The sequence below is a fragment of the Sapajus apella genome, unplaced genomic scaffold (genome assembly GCF_009761245.1).
Source record: "Sapajus apella isolate SASKATOON/1434 unplaced genomic scaffold, GSC_monkey_1.0 scaffold113, whole genome shotgun sequence".
Taxonomy (NCBI): domain Eukaryota; kingdom Metazoa; phylum Chordata; class Mammalia; order Primates; family Cebidae; genus Sapajus; species Sapajus apella.
The window spans coordinates 1,441,970-1,464,547 of NW_022437053.1; the positions used below are offsets into that span (position 1 = coordinate 1,441,970).

General features: G+C 41.9%; 1 protein-coding gene across 2 annotated transcripts in view; it reads right to left on the reverse strand.

Annotated features, from left to right (window-relative positions):
• Nucleotides 1–22,578, reverse strand: part of OTUD7A (OTU deubiquitinase 7A) — a 293,684-nt gene that overhangs the window by 21,013 nt on the left and 250,093 nt on the right. For both annotated transcript variants that reach the window (XM_032259956.1, XM_032259957.1), the window contains exons 7-9: nt 6,859–6,960; nt 3,345–3,472; nt 2,542–2,654 (exon numbers count right to left, since the gene is read on the reverse strand). In XM_032259956.1, the coding sequence (XP_032115847.1) occupies nt 2,542–2,654; nt 3,345–3,472; nt 6,859–6,960 (343 nt within the window). The remainder of the gene's footprint in view (nt 1–2,541; nt 2,655–3,344; nt 3,473–6,858; nt 6,961–22,578) is intronic.

The following is a 22,578-nucleotide window of genomic DNA, read 5'->3' on the forward strand; positions in this document are numbered from 1 at the left end:
GGACTCTGAACCCCAAGTGAATTCTTGGAGCTGGTGACAGCTCTAGAGAGCCCTGTTGGCGAGTCCTGCATAGCTGCATGGATGCCTTGCTGAGACATTCTCTGCCTGCTACCTCAGTCCTTGGGACTCAACCAATACTCCCCATGCCCAGGAAAATGTGTGTTTTATGCCTGGTTCCATAGGCCTTCCTCCTTGACTGGCCATGCAAAGGTTCCAGCTAACTCAAGGATGCATCTGGCTACAGAAGCAACTCTTTGTGATGTATTACTATTGCATGTGCTCTGTCCTCTTCTGAGTTTTTTTTTTTTTTTTTTTTTCCTGCACTGGAAACAACAGTTGCTGAAACGCTAGAAGTGCCTCCCACATCACTGGCACAGGATTCCGACCTGAGCACCAGTGGCATCTGTGGGGACCAGGTGGCTGTGTCCTCACTCCCATCACCCAGCCCAGAGTGGTGGTTTCATTTTCAGGCTGACCTGTCACCTGATGTTTTACAAACTGTTGCATTTGAGGGATTCCGTGAGGCTGCAGGGCCTGGTCAAAAGAGAAGACTTAATGATCAGACCAAATTTTCACCTTTTGGCCCCTCCATTTATCATTTCTGTGGTCTTAGAACAGTTATCTAATCCCATTGAAGCTCAGTTTTCCAATCTGTGGACGGGGACTGGGGGCTTATGAGGTAGGGTTGGAAAGGCGGGGGTACAGTGCCCAGCACAGGGCCCTCTTATGGTGCCGCTGTCTCTGCAACCCCACCCCATCCCACCCGCCTGTGCTCACCTCCCTCCTGCCATCCGCCCGACACCATCCATACCTCCGGCCTCACCTCTCCATTCTTCCCTGATGGGGTCACTCGCATCCACCCCTGGTTGTTTAGTTTCCCCTCTCTGCCCATTCTTCCTTCTTTTTAGTGATGTGGCAGCCAGAACTACAGTTTCCAGGGGCAGGGGACCAGCCTAGCCTACATAAATGGGACAATGTCTGGGCCATTATGGAGATTCCTAAAGGGAACTAATCCTTTTGTTAGATGATGGTTGATCACTCAGACTCTGTGGGAGATAGGGACAGACACCACGTGGCTCCCATGTCCCCATTAGCATCGGAATCCCTCGGGCCCCAGGGAGCAGGCAGCAGGGGACCAGCCTGCGGCCTTGGGAGTCAGATGGGCTGACCAGCCATGGGACTGTGGGCGAAGATTCTCCTGGTGGGGGGCATTCAGGGGGTGTGTGTGTGATGATCACCTGTGATTACTGTCATCACTGTTGCTGTCTTTCCCCACTCCTCCCCATCCCTGGCAGAGACACCTGGACTGGATCCAGTCTGCCAGCACCTATCAGGCATCTGCCCTATGGCAGGAGGGATAGAGGCAACAGTGAAAATGATGTCAAGGAACGCTTCAGACTCAACACAGGCAGGACTCGGGAGGTGTGCAGAGGAAGAGAGTAGTTTTCCACAGTTGTCTGAGTCTTCAGAACGCTTGTCCTCAAATGTCCTGCCAAGATAGACCGTTGGTATGGACACACCACAGCCTTAAAACACAGTGACAAGACAGCCCTGGAGGAAGGGTGTGCCCGGGCATGTGGCTTCTAACCATCTCGTCTTTAAACATGGTCTTGGATGCCACCGCTGTTGCTGCAGGCTCTGTGGGAGTCTCTTTCCAGCCAGGGCTCTAGGGAGAGCTGGCCCAGCAGGTACTAGGTCCTGCCTTGGTGGGTGGGTGAGGACCTGGGTGCCCGCTGCAGGGCCCATGAGCCTAAGGGCAGCCTGGAGCTGCATGCTCTGGTCCTTCCATGGGTCTCCCTGGTGTCACTGCTCACACTTTTTCATGTTTGGCTGAGACCTTTTCTAGGAGCAACACCTTTGCATTCAGGTTCCAGAGAAAGTGAACCAAAAAATATGCCTTGGCCAAGGCTCTATGGCTGCCCTGCTGGTCTGGCCACACTCTTCATTCCATATTAGAACACCCAAGGTGTTTCTGCAGGAACAAGATATTCCGAAATATGCACAGTTGTGAAGCCTTTTTGCTGGGAACACATATGATATCCACGGAGCCCATCTGGAAAACACCAGGCTAGCTTAATGAGCTTCTGCTCTCAGGGTGACTTCTTGAAGCCACCAATTAATTAGTCGGGGGGAAAACCCAAACTTCAGAGCCAGGTCCATGTAATGGCAATGCGTGGGAACACTTACCATCACATGTGACCTCCAGAGACCAGCTGTGGCCTGAGGGCGTGCATCCCACCTGCTCTGCACAACAAAGTTCAAGGAAAGTGGCCTGAAGACGGCTCCTGTGAGTTTACCTCTGCCTGTTTAGTGCATGTGGGGGCTGCATACCCTTCCCCCAGCATCTGGCAGGGTCCAGCCATCACCCACAGCCCTCCCATGCATCCCTGTCTCAAAGCTAATGCTAGAAAGCTGGAGTCTTTCTGTCTTCCACAGCACGAGGGTCCCGCGGTCCCCCCGTGCCATCCCCACATGCTGTGTGCAGCCCTGAGTGGCCTGGAGCTGGAGGTGACCTCCGGGGAGAGCAGGGGCAGCACTTACCCCCCTCCCGTGCCGCCGTTCTTGCTGAAGTGCGTGCGCGGCTCGCTGGAGGCCAGCTTCAGCAGCTCCGTCCACTCCCGCTCCCACTCCTCCTCCGTGTACACCAGCCCTGACTGGCAGAGGGAGCCGGCTCAGGAGCAGGGTGGGCCACTGCCATGCTGCCCTCCTCTCCTCACCCTCCCCACCCGGACCAGCCTCACTAGGACCCAGGCCAGGCACATCTGCAGGTAGATATCAACTGCACCCTCTTGCCCACCTTTGCTGTGCACACTATTTTCAGAAGCCCCAAGCTCTAATTCCAGAGCTGTTGGGAGTCTGCCCACCAACAAGGGTCATTCTCAGGGGCTGTGGGTAACCGAGCATTAACCCATTTATGGATCTAGCTGTGGCCGGCCATTAAAAAGTTTAAAGGGATACTATGTCATCCGTAGTCAGGAAGCAGGAGATTCTTCTAGGAGAGCAAGGTCCTCATGTTTGCCATGGTTGGGACAATCGGGAATCCCTTTGGATTGAGCTCACACACTGGGGTTGGAGACATAGGCTGCCCCTGACAGCAGGTGGTCATATATATAATTCGTCATCCAAGCCGGGATGCTTTTGGGAATGAAGGTAGGCAGCTTTCATAATCATGCCTTAAGGAAGCACAAGCGGACACATGGTTGCTGTCTGTCAGGACTGTGCCATTTCAACAGGCTCCTCCTCCATGGGCTTAAATGCAGGAGACTCTCCTGATCCCAGGGGCTGTTTCTGCCTCACCTCATAAGACAGTCTTGGGCCTGGGGGCCATGCCAGTGGATACCAACCTCCTTATTCTGCTGCGTCTGCTGCCACCTCCACCTCCGCTTTAGGGCTTCCCTCTCAGCTCCCGTCCTCATCATGGTGTAGAGAGCTTTCCGTAACACCAGGTCCCGGTCATGAAACCCCCACATTCCTGGAGCCAGGAGGCCACGGACAACAGAGGAGAGAAAGGATGTGAGGAAAAGACAAGCCAGAGTGACGCAAACCGCCACCACCCCCTGGGATGGCCTCCCATCTGCACGCACAGAGGAGCCTCATTACTCAGTGGTTCTGTTAATTCCCCTCCAGCCTTCTTCCTGAGGCTTCCCATTAAGGCAAGCAGGTGAATGAAGCAGCACATCCTGTTCTTGGCAAAATAATAGTGGGCGAAAATCTAGTGCTTTTCCTCTCTGGCACCCTTGGCAACCCACTCTCAATGTTGCTGGTTTGCTTTGACGGCCTAATGGTCATTATCCAAGTCTTGCATTTGGGTGGGGGACTGACTATGGGACAGGGACAGGCTGTCCAGTGTTCTCACAGAGGGCTCCAGGTGAGGGCAGCCATCAGCATCCTGGCTTCTCCAGGGTCTGCCATTTCCCACCTCTCCAGCTCTGAAGCATCTCAGCTTCCTGAGAAGCAGAGCGTCAGTGACAACACTACACACACCTGGCCCAGGAGAGAGCGCCTGCTTCCCAGCGAGAGGGTCTCGCCCTGTGCCAGGTGCTGCGAGGATGTCGAGGCAAAGCAGTCATCTCCGAGAATGTGCTCTGGGAGGCTCAGATGTGGTCAAGAAACCCAACTCATGGGAGAAGCGCTGAAGAGAAGAGCAGCCCTGGCTACAAGGGAAAGCACTGGGGAATCCATCTATCCATCCATCCATCCACCTCCCCACCCACCCCCCCATCCACTCATTCTGGGTGCTGGGAATATGCGTGGCAGTGGCCGGGACACGTGAAGTTCCTGAAATCTGATGGAGCACATGTTGTGGGGAACGGGGAGTGGGGCGGCCATTAGGTTGACACAGAGTGTATGATGCTGAGGGTAGCAGCCCCACAGGGAGATGTGAGGCAGGCAGATTTGCTGTGGCATGAATGGAAACATAGGAGCCATGACTTAAATGGGTGGAGGAAGGAGCTGAGTTGCTGTCCCAGGCACACAGGCACAGGGAAAGGCCAGGGACAGACCCGGAGGGGTCAGTACTTGAGAAAAGGCAAGATAGAAAGGTGGCTAGAGCAGGATGGAGGGGACACGGAGAGTGAAAAGGGGGCTTTCAAAGGAGCTGGGGGCCTCTGAAATGTTTTCAAAGAAAAGCAACGTACACTGATGTTTTCAAAGGCTCAACTGGCTGGGCACCCTTGGATATGCAACAGCCCAGGTCTGCCATGGGCTTCTAGCCAGCAAGGAGCTGCCTTTTTCTGCAGGATGACAGGCGAGGGGGAATGGCCATTGTCGCTCCTCACTCATCTTCAGGCCTCTTTCAGCGACCTCCTGGGACTCTCCCACAGCTCCTTCCGCAGGTCTCTCTTGCAGAGAGGGCCTCTTTGTCCTGTACATGTCTGCCTACAGGCCTGACTCCGAGATTACTGTCATTTCCCCATGTGCCCCACAATCCTAGCTCAGAGTCAGGCCAGGCCAGCAGGGGTTCCACAAGCACCGCTGGTGAATGCCACGTGGTAGCTTTGGGCAGCTCCAGTCCTGTGGAGTTTAGCCACTGGGCACAAGATGAAACCGAGTGCTGGGATAAGAGGACAGACTGCTGTGAGCTCTGGGCTCACTGTTGTGCCAGGAATTCTTGGAGGGGGGTCTCACAGCCCTGGTTGCTCATGGCCCAGGCTCTCTTGCAGGTGGGAATGAACAGCCCGAGGGAGGCTCTCCCTTCCCAGGCAGGCCTGGGAGGCCCACTGTGCTCACAGGGGGAAAATGCTGTGGGATGTGGCCTTGCCCCCTGTTGTGTTCATGGGGACAATGACTCCACACGCTGCAGCTACTGAGCGACAAAGGCATTTCCATGCCCAAGATTTTGGAACGAGGCTGCTATTTGACACAGATGAGAGATTCATTTTTTTATATTATTTCTGCAGGTTTTACCAAGAACAAGGTAAAATATGCTCAATAATAGGAGAACAGTTAATATTAACCATTATGATGAAATATGATCTAACTACTTAAAGTCATGTATTTGAAGGATAACACCATGGAACATTCTCAAATTTTAAGGGAAAATGTTGGATTCGAGACAGTGAGCGCAGCAAGATCATCATTTCACTTGAACAGACAGAAGACTGGAAGATGATGACAATACCTAACTGTTAAGAGTGGCTACTGCTGGGTGGTGGAATTACTGATTTTCACTTTCTCACCGTGATGAATGTAGGGAACTTTTGCAATGCCAACAAGCAGAATGTGCTCCGATGACGTGGAGACAAAGCAGGTGAGTGGGTGCCTTGCCTTCTCTCACTGAAGGTCAAGCCTGTGGAATGTTCCCCTTGCTCTTGGTATCCATCCTCCTCTGGGACCCTTCCCAGACCCTGATGTATTTCCCTTGAAGCCCCTTAGAGTCTTATCTCACCTACCTCTTGTGGAATGGGCCTCACTGCAGGTCCAAAGAGAGAGGTCTGGGGGCTGGACCTTGCTTTAGGTCACGGCACCCAGTTAAAGCCACATTTTTTGTGGGATGCGAGTTTGACCAACAAGTACCACATTCCTGTCTGAGGGTTATGTGTTTTGGAGAGGCGCTTTCCCCCAGGGCAGGTAAGGAGCAACTGGCCCTGATGGCCCCTAGCGCAAACCCAGATTCACCTGTCAAAATGGATTCGGTCTTATGCATATAAGGCTGGGCCTAAAGGGATAACTGAGGTTCCAGAAAGTCGATGATGATCCTCAATTATCCAAATATTTCTGTGCTTGTGTAGCTTTGTGTGATCGGGAAGCTCAAGTCTCTGCTGGACAGGGCTGCTGATCTCTCTGTGGTGTATTCTGACTACGCTGACTCCCCTGTGATTTATCTGAGCAGACCTACGTCTCTTTCCATTAGTCCACGCCAATTGTTGACTGCTGTCAATATAGTGGACCCTCATTTACCCATCCTCATGCACTGTTTCCCAAAATTCCTGCTCCAGCTTTGCCTTGCTCACCCCTACCTCCAACCACCCTGTCCATTCCTGCCCTTATGCTTTGTCTCCGGGGTCTCCCTGCCGGCAATGTCCTCTTCTAGTCTCTCAAGTTCTTCAAGTCTCAGTAAAGATCCCATCTCCTCCAGGAAGTCCTCTTTATTTGTACCAGGCAACAGTCTTTAAGTCTCATCCCTACAGCTATGCTCAAGGCCTCCTTCTATCACACCAGGTCTTTTCTTATGTGTCCTGTCTCTCCACCAAGTGCAGGCTACTTGACAAGATGGGCCAGGATTGTTGGCTCTATATCCTGGGGACTTTCCCAGATGACAGTGACATGGGTGGCTCTATTTAGCATATGTCTTTCCTTCAATAACTCCTTGTGCAGTCCTGGAGCCTGGCCACCCTCTGTCTGTGCTGTGGAGCTTACCCAGTGAGGCGGCATGTAAAAGGCAGTTCCCATCCCCTGTCGTGGCCAGAGGAAGAAGCCGTTTACAGCTCGTGCACACAGTGGACCACCAGTTCAGGCGACCTGGAACAGAAGCTCACTTTAGAACAGGATCCCAGAAAAGGCAGGGGCCAGTGGGGGTGTTTGCTAACGAGGCACAAACATCAGGAACAGGTTTTCTACAGGTTTCAGTAGAAAGGGAGAACATTATGGCTACTTCTCTCCTCAAATGAAATATAGATTTCTTTTCCCTTTGAAGACAAGAAAAGGCCAAATCTTCCCATCAATTAACATGAGCATTAAGAAACTCAAGGCCAGAACCTTCTCTCCTTGAATCTGGAAACATTTTACATAAGACAAAAAATTTCTTTGTAATTTCCTTGAACACAGTTTTCCCTCCTGAAAGCTATTTTTTTCCTTTCACCATCTTGCTTTTTTGATCCACATATACCTTTGAAAGTATAGTTCATATTTCATTTGATTCATCAAAACCATTACAGTTACGTAGCTGTAGTCATGTTAAATTTCATGAACATTTACATTTAGAGACCTCTTCAGGGAAGATACAGCAGATAAACTTTTTCCTATTCCTCTTACTAAATACAATGAAAACCCTGGAAATTATGTATTAAATAATATTAGAAGACTCTGAAAAGTGGAGAAGAAGTGGCAGACGAGCTGGGGATCTTGAGACTTGAGGAATGACATAATGGTGGGTTCCCTGGAGTTTCTTTTTGCCTTATATATTCCAGACTAGATACTTGAGAAACTGGAACCTAGAAACACCAACAAGAGCAGGTCGAAAGAGAGAGAGATAGAGAGAGAGAGAGAAAGAGAGAGAGAGAGAAAGGGAGGAAGGGAGGAAAGAAGATAGAAAAGAAAAAGCATGTTCTCTGTAGACAATATCAGGAAGGGGGCAGCTTAGCAAGACAGTAGCTGCTTAGACATTCCCCTTCTATTCCGGTCAAACACCACAGAAAAAATTATAGCCTGACTACCACCCCTGCCAGCAAAGGTCTATTGAGAAGCCTAGATTCCCACCCTCACCAGGCTGTAACAAGGTGCTCATCACTGCCTGCTCCACTGCCTGGGAGTATTAGAGAAGGCTGAGTTCAAAGCTAAGACTTCAACCCTACTGGGTGGTAATAAGCACCTTGCTCTCTATCTTCAGAGGGCATAAAGAGAGCCTAGACGTTCACACCCATTTGACTGTAATAAGAATCTCTGTCTCCTCTCAGCTAGGAAGTACCCCTGCCAAGAAGTACCAAGCCCATTCCTCAGGTATTAACAGGGGCGCAGGGAGAATCTGTACTTCAACGACCCTCAGGCAGTTATCAGGCAACGCCCCCGTGAACCTACCAGAGTAGTGTCAGGTCTGCTAAAACACAAGATTAAAGGAAGACCCAAGGTCCTATAATTTAATACCAAATATAAGACCTTTAAAAAAAATCACTTATACCAAGAACCAGGAAGATTTCAAACAGAACAAGAAAAGATATGAAAAATGAGATGACAGATGTTATAGTTATCTGACTGGGATTTAAAAATAGTCATCATAAGAATACTTCAACAAGCAATTACAGGCATACTTAAGACAAATGAAAAAAATAGAAAATGTAGTAAAGAAACAGAAAGTCTTACCAAAACAATAGAAGATACAAAACAGAGCCAAATAAAGAACAAAAATGTGGGCAAATGTAACAGGAACTAAAAAATACAATTCTAATTTTAAAAACTCAATGGATGTGCTCAAAAGCAAAATGGAGAGAAGAGAAAAAGAATCATTGTAATATAAAGGTAGAACATAGAAATTACCCAATCTGAACAACAGAGAAAACTCAGACTTAAAAAAAAACCACATATACAGAACACAACTCAGGAACATGAGGGATTGTGACAAAAGTCTGGAGTCCCGTAGAAGAGGAGAAATAGGGTAGAGCTAAAAAAGCATTCAAAGAAATAATCACGAAACATTTCCCAATTTCTGCAAATGAACAAACAAACATACAGATTCAAGAAGCTGAGTAAACCCTAAACAGAAAAAAAAAACCCATAGAAATTCATGCCAAAATACATCATAGTCAAACTTCTAAAAACTAAAGACAAAGAAAGAAACCTTAAAAACAAACAACACCTCACTTATATGGGAAAAACAATTCTGAAGACAGTGGATTTCTCATTAGCTGCTTCCAGAAGGAAGCAGAGTAACATTTTTTTCTTTTTTTTTTTTTAAACAGAGTCTTGCTCTGTCACCTAGGCTGGAGTGCAATGGTGCAATCTCAGCTCACTGCAACCTCTGCCTCTCTGGTTCAACAATTTTCCTGCCTCAGCCTCCCAAGTAGCTGGGACACACATGTGTACCACCAAACTTTGCTAATTTTTGGTGGTTTTTTTTTAGTAGCGATGGGGTTTTAATCTGTTGGCCAGGCTAGTCTCGAACTCCTGACTTCAAGTGATCTGCCTACCTTGGCCTCCCAAAGTGCTGGGATTACAAGCATGAGCCACCACACCCAGCCAGGATAACATTTTTTAAGCACTGAAAGAAAATAACTGTCAGCCCAGAATTATAAAGCCAGCAAAAATATTCTTCAGTAATAAGGAGGAGACTGATACATTCTCAGATGAAGGAAAACTAGGAGATTTTGTTCCCAGCAAGCCTACCCTAAAGAAATGGCTAAAGGAAGTTCTCTAGGCAGAAAGGAAATGATAAAAGAAGGTATTTTGGCATATAAAGAAGGAAGAACATGGAAAGAACAAAAATATGCGCAAATATAATAGACTTTCCCTCTCCTCTTGAGTTTTCTATATTATATCTGATGGTTAAAGCAAAAATTAATGACATTACCTATCTGTTTATATGTTTCACTATATGTTGAATAAGTATTTAAAACAATTTTATTATAAATCGTAGATAATAAAAGAGCAAAAAGGCAGGTAAGGTTCATATGCTTCACCAATAGTGATAAAATGTCAACACCAATAGACTTTGATAAGGTATGTGTATATAATGTAATAACTAGAACAGTTCCCAAAAAGGTTAGAATCTCCCCCAGAAAATAGCCAACAGTATCCTGATACCAAAATCAAACAAAGAAAGTACAAAAAGAGAAAAGTGCAGAGCAACAAATACCTCTCATGAATATGATACAAAATTCATAAGGAAGTATAAACAAATAGAACCTAGTAACATATACAAAGAACTATATACCATGACCAAGGGATGCAAGGATGGCTCAATATTTGAAAATCAATCCATATAATTCATCATATTAATAGGATACAGAAGAAAAATCACATAATCATATCATAAATGCAGAAAAAGCATTTGACAAAATTCAATACTCACACATAATTTAAAATTCCATAAAACTAGGAATAGAGGGGGTCTCCATAACTTGATTTAAAAAATGTACACAAACATATAGCTAACATCAGACCTACTGGTGAAAGACTAAATGCTTTACTTCTAAGACTGGGAAAAAGACAAGGATGCCCACCACTCTCTCCACTGCTATTCAACCTAGCCAGAGAAATAAGTCAAGAGAAAGACATAAAATTTGTATTTGCAAATCAGACAGGAAGATATAACACTGTTCTTATTAGCAGAGAACATGATTGTTCACACAGAAAATCTTAAGAAAGCAAAAAAAAAAAAAACAAAAACAACCATAATAAGCAATTTTTTAAGGTCACAGGATACAAGACCAACATACACAAATCAATTATATAGTTATCCCCTAGTATCTGCAGAGGATTAGGTGTGGGATCCCCCCGACATATACCAAAACCTGTGTGTAATGAAGTCCAATAGTTGCCCATGTGGAACTTGCATATGTGAGAAGTTGGACCTCCATATACGTGGATTTTGCATCCTGTGAATATTGTAATTTTGATCCTCATTTGACTGAAAAAAATCCACATATAAGTAGACATGTGCAGTTCAAACCTGTGCTGTTCAAGGGTCATTCAACTGTACTTTACATACTAGCACAGACGTACAAGGGGCCAGGGAGCAACTGGAGTTTTCAAACTTTGCTGTTGGGATTGTAAAATGGCACAATTATTTTAGAAAAACATTTGGTAATTTCTAATACCGTTCAACATACTCTGATATGGTTTGGCTCTGTGTCCTCATCCAAATCTCATCTTGAATTGTAATGCCCATGTGTCAAGGGAAGGACCTGGTGGTAGGTGATTGGATCGTGGGGGCAGTTTCCCCTATGCTGTACTCATGATAGTGAGTGAGTTCTCATGAGATCTGATGGTTTTAAAAGTGATAGTTTTATCTGTGCTCTCTCTCTCTCTCCTGCTGCCTTGTGAGGAAGGTGCCTACTTCCATTTCCCCTTCTGCCATGATTGTAAGTTTCCTGAGGCCTCCCCAGCCACGGGAAACTGTGTCAATTAAACCCCTTTTGTTTGTAAATTACCCAGTCTCAGGTGGTATCTTTACACAAGTATGAAATGGACTAATATATACCTTTACCATGTGACCCAGCAATTCCACTCATGGATAGTTACCCAAGAGAAATGAAAACATAAGACTCATTCAAGAAAATTCACAGCAGCCTTATTTCTCAATAAAATGAGTTGCTAACACATCTGGGATTGTGTCTCTGAAATAAATAGCCATTGGGAGTTACCCTGGGTTTTGTTTGCTAGTGAGCCTGTGCCAAGACATCTTCACTCACTCTTCCTTAGGAAGCTTCAGGAGGATGTACTCCACAAAATGAGGGTGGAAACCCAAACCAGAGAAATACAGGAAACAGGAGGGAAACGGGTAAACAGCACAGAAGAGGGGCAAAGGTAATCTCCAGGCTGATGGCCACAGGAGACTCTATGCTACCTGATGACAGGTGCATCTGCACTCATGGCTGCTTTTGAAAAGAATGTGTCTATGGAAAGGATAAATAGCCTGGCTCATATGTGTTATGCAGCTGACACAAATGTCATCTTACATATCACTTCTTGAATAACATTACAATTGTTTTAAAAATTGCTTCAACTTTATGAATGGTTGTATCAAGTTTCTAATGTTATGTGAAACTACTAGTGACGTATATGTATGTTTTTATTTGGAGCATGAAATATAACATGCACCTCCCAAGGGCCTTCAACACTTTGCAAATTTCAATCAAAGGAGAATGTTTATAATAGATATTTCCAAGAAGCTGTAAAAATATTTTAATCAAAAATTCTTTAAAAAAGAGTAATATTAATAGGATTTGAACAATTAAAGAAGCAGAACATGTTTTACATTTCTACATTCCATCTGTGAGTGGCTAAAGAAAATGTGGTGTATATAGACGGGAGAATACTATTCAGCTATTAACAAGAATGATGTCATTCATTCGCAGCAACATGGATCAAACTGGAGGTCATTATCCTAAGTGAAATAAATCAGGCACAGAAAGACAAATATTGCATGTTCCGAATTATATGTTGGAGCTAGAAATTTGATCACATAGAGGGAGAGTGTGTAAAGACAGATGCCAGAGACTAGGAAGGGTGAGTGGTGGGGAGGATGAAGAGAAGTGGGTTAAAGGTACAAACATACCACAAGAAGGAATACATTCAATGTTTGATAGCAGAATAGGGTGATTCTACTTAACAAAAATGAATTGTATTTGGATGATGGACACCCTGACTTGATCACTATACATTATATACATGTAACAAAATTTCAAATGTACCCCATAAATTTGTACAAATAAAAAAATCTAATAAAAGTTGTTGCTATCAGAATAGAAATAATAAAATATGAAGGATAAAGACTGCAAGTAATGCTTGAAAATTAAGGCCCCAGGAGTATATTTATTTTAGAGTCAGAGAGTTACTGCTTAACACGTTGCCATATTAACAAAGTTTAATACAATAAAACTCGTCGGTTCTTTGTTTAAACTGAATCCCTATCCACTCTCCAGTGCTTTTTGGTTAAGATTCAGTGATTCCATTTTAACAAGTGGCATTACTGATAAAAAAATAACTGTGCCCTTAATTCTAAATGAAAATATGTATTAAAATTAACACTACCAAGTTAAGTAGACAAACATCTATTTATCATATGAAGATGTTAATGCTTATGCTAACAAACTGGCATGTTCTTAGCACCTATAATCACCTTATTAAAGCTAAATGAGACATGCAAGTAGGGGCTTTAACTGACAGTATCACTGGATGGCCTGCTGGGGACATCACTGGAAAAAACATGCAGTTACTTAGTCACTTCCTTTTCTCTACGCTGTGAAATAGCAACCTGTCTTACTTGACTTTTTTTTTCCCCATTTATTTATTTTATTGCATTTTAGGTTTTGGGGTACATGTGAAGAACATGCAAGATGGTTGCATAGGTACACACGTGGCAGTGTGATTTGCTGCCTTCCTCCCCATCACCTACATCTGGCATCTCTCCCCTTGCTATCTCTCCCCAGCTCCCCACCCCCCACCGTCCCTCCCCTATTTCCCCCCAACTGACCCCAGTGTGTAGTGTTTATAACAACCAGGCTGGGATATAGCAAAACTGGATTGCCACAAAGTAGAATAAAATGACAAGATCTTTGCTTACAAAGGCATAAAATTCAACAGAGTGGCTGTATCACCTGGAAACCTGACACATTTGACACTAAAGTAGGCAGCCTCGTTCATCCTCTGCAGTGATCTCAGCTGCCAGTGCTGCGGGCAACAGTCAGGGAGTAGAGGGAACATGAGCAGACAATCAGGGAGAAGTGGGAAAGGGAATATGCTAATGAGGCAGGTGGTCTCTGCATTTCTGTGGCAGATCCCGTTGTTTTGCCCACTCCATAGCTTTTCCCTCCCATCCTTGCTGACAGAGCCCTGCCTGCGTCTGGAGCTTCTCAGGCAAGCCTCCTTGCCTGCCCCATGGGGCAACATGCCCATGTTGATAGGTCCAAGACGACCTGTGCAATTCAGTTCTTGCCAGGGACTGTTGTTGGCATGGCCACATGCTGTCACCTGGCCCATGAGACGTAAGAGGAGACCTGCTGGGGCTTGCTTCTCCTTCACAAGGGCCATAGTCAGGGGCTCTCTCTTGCTGCCTTGAATGAGGTAGTGTGAGGATGTGTGGCCTGATGTGGCCACAGCTACACTGCATCCCCAGATAGAGCTAGCACTGACCCGCTGGGGAGAGAACAGGATGCTTGGTGGGCCTGGGTCCTCCATAACACTGTGCAGCTATCAACCCTACCACGAACATCCGTGTTTTCAGACCCTGAGTCATGTGGGATAATGATGACCTCATGGTTTAAGCTCCTGCTGGCTGGGTTAGTGTGTCCTCCTGCTCACTGCAGGACCTTCAATAAATCAACCAGCTTTGTGTCAGGGGATGTTATTCCCATTTTAGAGAGAAGGAAACAGGCTCACAGGGAGTAAGTAAACTTGCCCACAATCCGCTGAACCTTAACTGGAGCCCTCGCTCATCCAGGACAAAATCAGATCACAAAAAGTCCAGTCTAATTTTGTTTGTTATGGCTGAGTTTGTGGCAAGCCAATTTTAACTCCTCTGACCTATATGATTTCAAAAGCCATATTATTTAATAAGGAGCAGAAGTGGAACTCAAATTTTGTGAAGTGCTAAGAGCAACACATCCATCACCCAAAACCAAATGGATGTCCCTCCTCTGCCATATGTACTCCAGCAGGTTCCTTCCAACGTAAAAGAAAAGAAAAATGAGTAAAGATCAAGCTGAAGATCACTCTATATGCCTCCCCCATTTCATTCTCATTCCTTCCTCCCCCACTGTAACACCAAGATGAATTTGGGAATTTTTTCATTATGTCACATGAAGACAGTATTTAAAAATACATGATATATTCAAATCTTCAGATAAATGATACTACTAAATGTTGAAGAATCTGTACTATACACAATGTTTATTTCTCTGCTACTGATTCTTCAATACAGATTGTTTGAGAAGCACTGTCCAGAGCTTCTCAGCCAGACACTGATTCTGGGAGGCTCTGGCTTCACCTTTCCCCTGTAGTAGAGACTGAGGATTCTTCTCTAAGACTCCCGACTTGCTCTTCCCCAGAGGGACAGTGGCAATCCAATGGGTCCATGTAATGAGTAAGTGCCTCAAAACCATGTTATCCCATTCCTCCCATACTCCTTCCTCTTCACACCTCCATTCCTTTCCCCTGGGCTGTCTCTCTCTCCAACCTGGCTCACAGCCAGTGTCTGGGCAAAGCAAGTCTTTCCCCTTCTCATCCCTATGGAGTGCGCAGATCAGCAAGGCTTATGCTAGTCCCAGCATTTCTTCCAGATACAAGGAGAGTAAGCCAGGGTCATATGACCCTGAGGTATACACTTGGGAGAAGGGAGAGGAATTAACCTCGTTGGGCCATTCAACAATAAGATATAAGCATTGTACATGAACTGGTTGGGACTAGTGAAATATCCATTTTCATAACAAACAAAAGATGAGAGAATGTTGTTTAAAAAGGTGAATAAAGAGCCATAACAACCAAATGTAATGCACAAACTTTGGGTTTTGGAATGAAAATAAATTACAAAATGATTTTGGGGCCAATTGGGGAAATCTGAATATGGACTCTATTAGTTGGTATTACTAAGTTATTGCTAATTTTCTAATGTTGCTTTAGTCATATAGGAGAATGTCTTTATTTTCAGAAGAAGTGAAGTATCCGTAATACACATTCAAATGGTTGAGAAAAAGTGTATGTACTTCCATACATATAAAGAGAGAGAAAGGAAATGTGACAAAATTGGTGACTTTTTGCTGCAAGATATATAAATACCTGTCTTTCAACTTTCCCACAGATTTGAAGATGTTCAAGACGAAAGAAATGCCATGTGGGTTTGCTCCACAGTCTTCAGCGAAGACATTCTGTTCTGGTGCCAAAGACAATTTCTATGTAAATTAACCCATTGGTCTTGATTAAATTTTAAAAATGGGTTGAATTCAGTTAAATATACTTTGGGAAAATCTAACTAATATAGTTACTAGTTTGACTAAATTTTTCTGCTTTTTCAATAGATTGAGTTGGAATTTTCACAGTTTGGTTACAATTTTCAAATTTTTTGAAGGCACAGAGCCCTGAAGCTAGCAGGTGACTTCTTCTATCAATGCCTTCTACACCACAGCAAGCAGCATTGAAAAATTGCCACACTTTCCACGGCAGACACGCTAACCAATCATCATTCTTCCCACAAAGGAGGTGGAAGACCTGATTTCCCTTTTCAATTCAGAGGTCTGTGCAATAGTGACCCATTGTTTCAAGTTGAAAATGAAGATGAAATAAAGAGAGCTTTGAAACAACTACCCTTGCAGGATCCAAACTAGAGGGACTAAGACAGTCATTAGAGAGGCAGTCAGCAGACTGGTTGGGAACAGAATCTGGAGTTAGACTTCCAGGGTTCAAATCTCAGTTCCACTACTTCTTAGCAGTGTGGTGTTGGGCAAGTTACTTACTCACTCTATGTCTCAGTCCTCAAGCCTTAAACATGAAGATAATAATAGTCCTGATCTAACAGTTTTTATGAACATTATATTATTTAACATTAGGAAAGTACTTAAGATAGGGCATGGCATATAGAAAGCACCATGTATACCATACGTGATGCATATACAGGTCCAAACTCCTCAGTTAAATAAAGGAGTATATTTATGCATATACTAATGAATGAATGAGTGAACCAAAACACTTTGGCTTAAAAAGTACCTTGATACACCAAAGTCCTTTTAATAGTAAGCACAATTGCTTTGACATTCATGCAAGAAAGACCATAAACTGCAGAGAAAGGGAAGCTTTTGTATACAGAGTTCCTGGTGCTGCTTAGAGGGAGGTCAGCTGGTGCACAATGAGGCAAGTACAGAAAATGATAGGAAACGCTTAGGAGCTTTTGTAGCAATGGGCTTTGCTGCAATATTTTTGTTAAATTTTATAGAAGCATAGGGAGACAGTGAATTGGAAATCTAAAGGAAAGAGTCATCTTTCTATACAGATTGCTCGAGAGGCACTGTCTGGAGGTTCTCAGAAATGCAAATTATATTCTTGAATTGGGTAGACAACTAAATACAGCATGTTACATTTTTTTTTGCCTACATTCATTGGTTACGTTGTAGTATTAGGATAAAGAAGACTTAAAGAAAAAAGTTGAATAAATCTTGGGAAAGGAACCATGTGAGGAACATAAAGAAAGATCTGGCCTTTAGGTGTTAAGCTTAATGAACCAAAGAAAGCAACTCTTTAAGATCAATGAAAATATTTCTTACATCACTACAAACCCTCATTGGTCTTTACTTTTGTTACTCTATACTTAATTGTCCTTGATTTCTCTATAATACTTAGCAAAAAATAATTTAAAGTAAGAACCTGTGTGCATGTGTGTGGAACTGCAGATAAAGAGAGGGCTGAAGGCCTTGTCTCTGGTTATTTGAAAAGAGAAATCTGCTCTCTAAAATGAGCAGGAGGGCAAAAATTTCAAGACGAAAAGAGGTCAGAAAATTAAAATACTTATTTTCAAGAATTCTTTAAAATGCATATCCAAGCATGAAAGAAAGTGTAGTAGATCTCCAACCAAAAATAAATATGGAATGGAAATTAGTACGCACCAAACAAGCAACTGCCTATAAGTGAAGACATTTAACTGTTTAATTACTTCACAAGAACTGGAAAAAAGGCTGGAGACCCCGAAATGTGGGAAATTGGGTCTGGGGATAGCCTTTTCCTTCCACATAAAGTTAAGACCCTCAAAAACTACATCCAGAGCAAAGATTAGACATAACTTTGCTCTGGCAGAGGAAGCTGAGAAGAAAATTTGTCTCTTTTAGCCTGGGCTTAGCAGAGGAAAATAAAAACTTCTCCTGGACACGTTGACTCTCATGAAGATTTGAGCTAAAATTGATTTGTGGCTTGGAACCACTAAGCCAAGAAATTAACATAAAATTGGTTTTAACTACCAAAGATAATTTCTCTTGGGAAGATGATACAAACAAATAAACAAAACAACAAACAAAAACAATCTCTTTAAGAGGAATACATTCTCAACACAGGCCATGAAAGATTTCCACCAATAACATCCTACTCACAATCCAAAATTACAAACACAGCAAGAAACTAGCCATCCTAAGAGTCGTACACACAAAATCAGCAGTTTATAGACACCTATAAGCTTAAGGTTAAAAATGGTTAGCTACAGACAGTAAACAAGTATGTTTAAAAGGTTTAAAATACACAAAAGAATTAAACAAAATATGACCAAAGAATAAAAGGCAGATTATAGAACTTAAAATGAAAGATATTAAAAACTAAAGTAAGAAATAAGAATCAGTTTAGTATCAGGTTAGACATCGTTAAAGAAAAAAGTTAATACACTTGAAGATAAGTAAGAAGCAACTAAGAGAGAAAGAGAAAATATGAAAGAGAGTTTATGAGATATAAGAATAGACTGAAAAGATCTAACATTGTCTAATCAAAATTCAGAAAGGAATGAATCAGGCAATATTGAATACTGACTGAGGATTTCCAAAAGAAATATGTAAAAATAACTTTACAGACGAAAAGGTCTAAGACATTCTAAGCAAGAAAAATAAAATTGATATATTTCTTAACATATCCTTGTGAAACTGCACAATATAAAAGACAGAAAAGATCTTAAAGCAGCTAGAGAAAGGGAAAAACAGATTATCTTCAAAGGAGTGACAGACTGACAGCCTACCTCTTAAAAGAAACAATGGAAAGCAGAAGTCAATAGAAATAATCCTCAATGTGTGGAATGAAAATAACTGTCAATCTATAATACTATGCCCACGAGAAGTGTTTTCAAAAAATGAGACCAAAACAAAGACATTTTAAGACTAATAAAAACCGGAAGAGTAGAATTAGCAGTCACTCGAAGAAATTCCAAAGGATGAACTTAAAACAGAGGGAAGATCTGACATGCAAGGAGAAATAAGAAGAAACATAAAAGGTAAACATATGGGTAAATCTAAATAAACAATGGCTGCATAAAACAATAATGTCTGATGAGATTACAGCTACAGAACCAAAATAAATGACAACAACTTACAAAACAGGAGACAATAGGGATGAATAAAATTAAACTACTCCAAGGTCCCTGTATTGCCTGGGTGTAATGTAGGTTAAGATGTTAATTAATTTGAGAAGTGATTCATATGCGTATTTTAGGGTAACCTCTTAATAATGGAAAGAGAGGTTATAACTTAAAAACTTGTAGAATTTTAAAAAAGTCATTATTAAACAATATTTAATTGAATTAAAAGAAGGTTTGCAAGGAGAGAATAAATCCCACAAAGAACAGGGAAAATGGCAGTTGCATTAAAAATAACTGCACCTGTTAAAAGACAAAGGTTGTCAAACGGATTTTATGAATAAATTAACAACATACAGTTTGCAAGAGATAAATCTAAAACACAAGAATACAAAAGTGCTATAGGAAAGGTATGAAAGGTGGCAAATGGTACATCAGAAATGTTTTAACCTACAGAAAGCTAACATAGCTGAATCAATAGCAGATAAATCAAAAGGCAAAAAGCATTACTAGAATTAAATAAGCATCGTCTATACTGTTCAACGGCTGAATTCATGAGGAAGAAATCAGTTTAATTGCTGCATTCGATAACAGCATTATATTTACACAGGATTAAAAATCCAAAGAAGTAAAAGGAGATGTAGTACACCACCATCATGAGAGATTTTAACACATCTCTATCAGTAATTGAGAGAAAAGGTAAAAATTAAACCAATAAATGTACGGAATATTTGAAAAACATAATAAAAGACCAACGGACAAGTACAATACAATGTAGCCAAAACGGAAGACGAAACATTATTTTCAAGCACACATGGAATGATTTAAAAAAACTGATCATATTCTGAATCATGAAGCAAAGTTCTCAACAGATTTAAAGTCATACAGACAACGCTCTTTGGCCACAATGCAATTAAGAAATCAATAATAAAAATAACTAAAAATATTTCATAGTTTTTACATACTTGCAAACAAAGAAACACCTACAATAATCCATGGGCCAAATAATAAACCAAAATGAAACTCAGAAAAGTTATGACATCCCATGATCATGTAATAATTCTAAATGTCTCTGCACCCACTAACATAGGTTCGAAATATATAAAGCAAAAGACAACTAAGGAAAAAATAAAGAAACCACAATCATAGTAGGAGACCTTAACATACCCTTTTCAATAACTTGTAGAATAAGTGGACAAAAACTCAGTGAATGATAAAAACGATCTGAGCAACAAAATTAACAAACTTGATATAATTAACATATATATATATAAAGTACTATACCTAAGAAGGACAGAATTCAAATTTTTTTCAAGCGCACGTAGAATATTTATTAAGATTAATTATATGCTGGGTTATAAAGCAAAGATATCTGAATCATTTATTGTATATTCTTTGACTACAGAAGAATTAAGCCAGAAAAAAAAACCAACCCTAGAACCCATGGTGATTAAGCAACATATTTCCAAGTAACTTATGAGTCAAAGTAAAAATCATAATAAGTATTTAAATGATTTAAATTGAATATTACAGAAGAATAACATCAAAATTGTTGATGGAACAGAACAGACCCAGAATCAGACCCACACCTACGCAGTCACCTGCTTTATCTCTAAGTTACACTGAAGCATAATAAAGAAAGGATGATTTCAACAAATGATACCATGTCAGGTTGATTAATATATGCAAAAATGGATTTTCATTACATAGCACATCATTTATGAAAATTGTTTTTAGGTGGATTGTAGATTTAAATATGAAAGGCAGGAGAATATTTTCAGGAACTTGGGGTAGGCAAAGATTTCTTAAACTGAAATAGAGGCTCTCACATAAAGGGAAAAAAGGAAAATTGAGCTATTTTAGTTATGATCTTTTGTTCATTAAGGTACATCAGTCAGAGAGTGAAAAGGCAAACAGTAGGGTGGATAAAAATATTGGCAACACACAACTGACAGAGGTTCCATATCTGGAATATATAAGTAATTCCCACAAGTTAATCAAAAAGGCAACCTCAAAAATGGGCAAAAAACCTGAAAAGGCACCCAACAAGAGGATATGCAAATGGTGAATAACATGAAAAGGTACCTAATTTTACTAGTCATCAGAAAATGAAAATTAAAACCACTGTGTGGATACTCCTACACTTCCAACACAGTAACTAAAACAACAAGACAAAAAAACATGGAGCAACCAGAACTCTCAACAGTGGAAGAGCGAATTGGTACATCCACTCTGGGAAACTGTTTGGATAACTGTTGCAATGCTGAACATATGTAAATCCTATGATCTAGCAATGTCACTCCTAGGTGCAGCTGACCTTCTGTATCTGTGGGTTCCAAATCTGTGAATTCAACCAACTGGTGATAGAAATTATCCATAAAAAAAAATCCGTAAAGTTCCAAAGAGCAAAACTTGAATTTGCCGTGTGTCAAATAATATGTCAAATCCACGTGGATGAAATGATGTAGGCATTGTGTTAGGTATTACAGGTGATCTAGAGGTGATTTAAAATACATGGAAAAATGTGAGTAGGTTATATGCAAATAGCATACCATTTTCTATAAGGAACTTGAACATCTCAGAATTTCAGTATCTGGAGGGTCCTGGAAGAAATTCCCTATGGATACTGAGGGATGAGTGTATATATCTTTAGAAATGTGTTCATGGCTTACCAGAAACCTATACAAGCACCACTATTTATTATAATAATAACCAAGTTGCAACAGTTCCTTATGGACTCAATGTGTCCCCTCAAAATTCACATGTTGAAATCTTAATCACCAGTGCGGCTATATTTGAAGACAGGGATTTCAAGGAAGTAACTTAGATTTATTAAACAAGGTCATAAGGATGGGGTCCTGATCTCACAGAATTAGTGTTCATATAAAAGATGCTAGAGAGCTTCAACTCTCACACTGTCCCCCACCCCCAGACATGCACTGAAGAAAGACCATCTGAGAATACAGTGAGAAGGCAGCCGTTTACAAGACAGAGAGTTCTTACCAGGAGCTGAATTGGCCAGCACTTTGATCTGGGACTTCTAGCCTCTATAACTGTGAGAAAATAAATTTCTGTCATTTAAATCACTTGGTCTATGGTATTTTGTTATGTTAGCCTTAGTTGACTAAGATACCAAAAATCCATCGATAACATAATGGAGAAATTATTTGTAATATATGTATACATTGCAATGTGATATACCAACGAGAATAAATAAGCTATATGGTAACTATACAACTCTATGAATGAACTGCACAAGCTTCATATTAAGTGGAAGAATCTGGAACTTAACCCATTCACGATTCCATTTATAAAAAGCTCAAAAAGAGGCAAAATAAATCGATGCTGTAAGAAGTCAGTTTCCCTGATCTGAGTTTCATGTCTGAGTCCTTGTTAAAGGATGTGATCTATTCTTCACTTAACTTGTACACTTTCCCACATGTATGTTTCAATAGGAATTAAAACAATGAGAGGATGATGCGTCTAGCTCTGGAGGTGACTATAAGGGAAAAGTGAGCTGGAAGCTGCATGCACCTGAGGCGACATTTTAAAGGTAAAACAAAGGATTCAGGTGGTGAATTTGCTGGATGGAACGTCTTCAAAAAACCCCCATTTGAAAATATTTCCACCTCATCTTATTTTTCCCATATGATGCAAAAGAGTCTGTCTGAAAC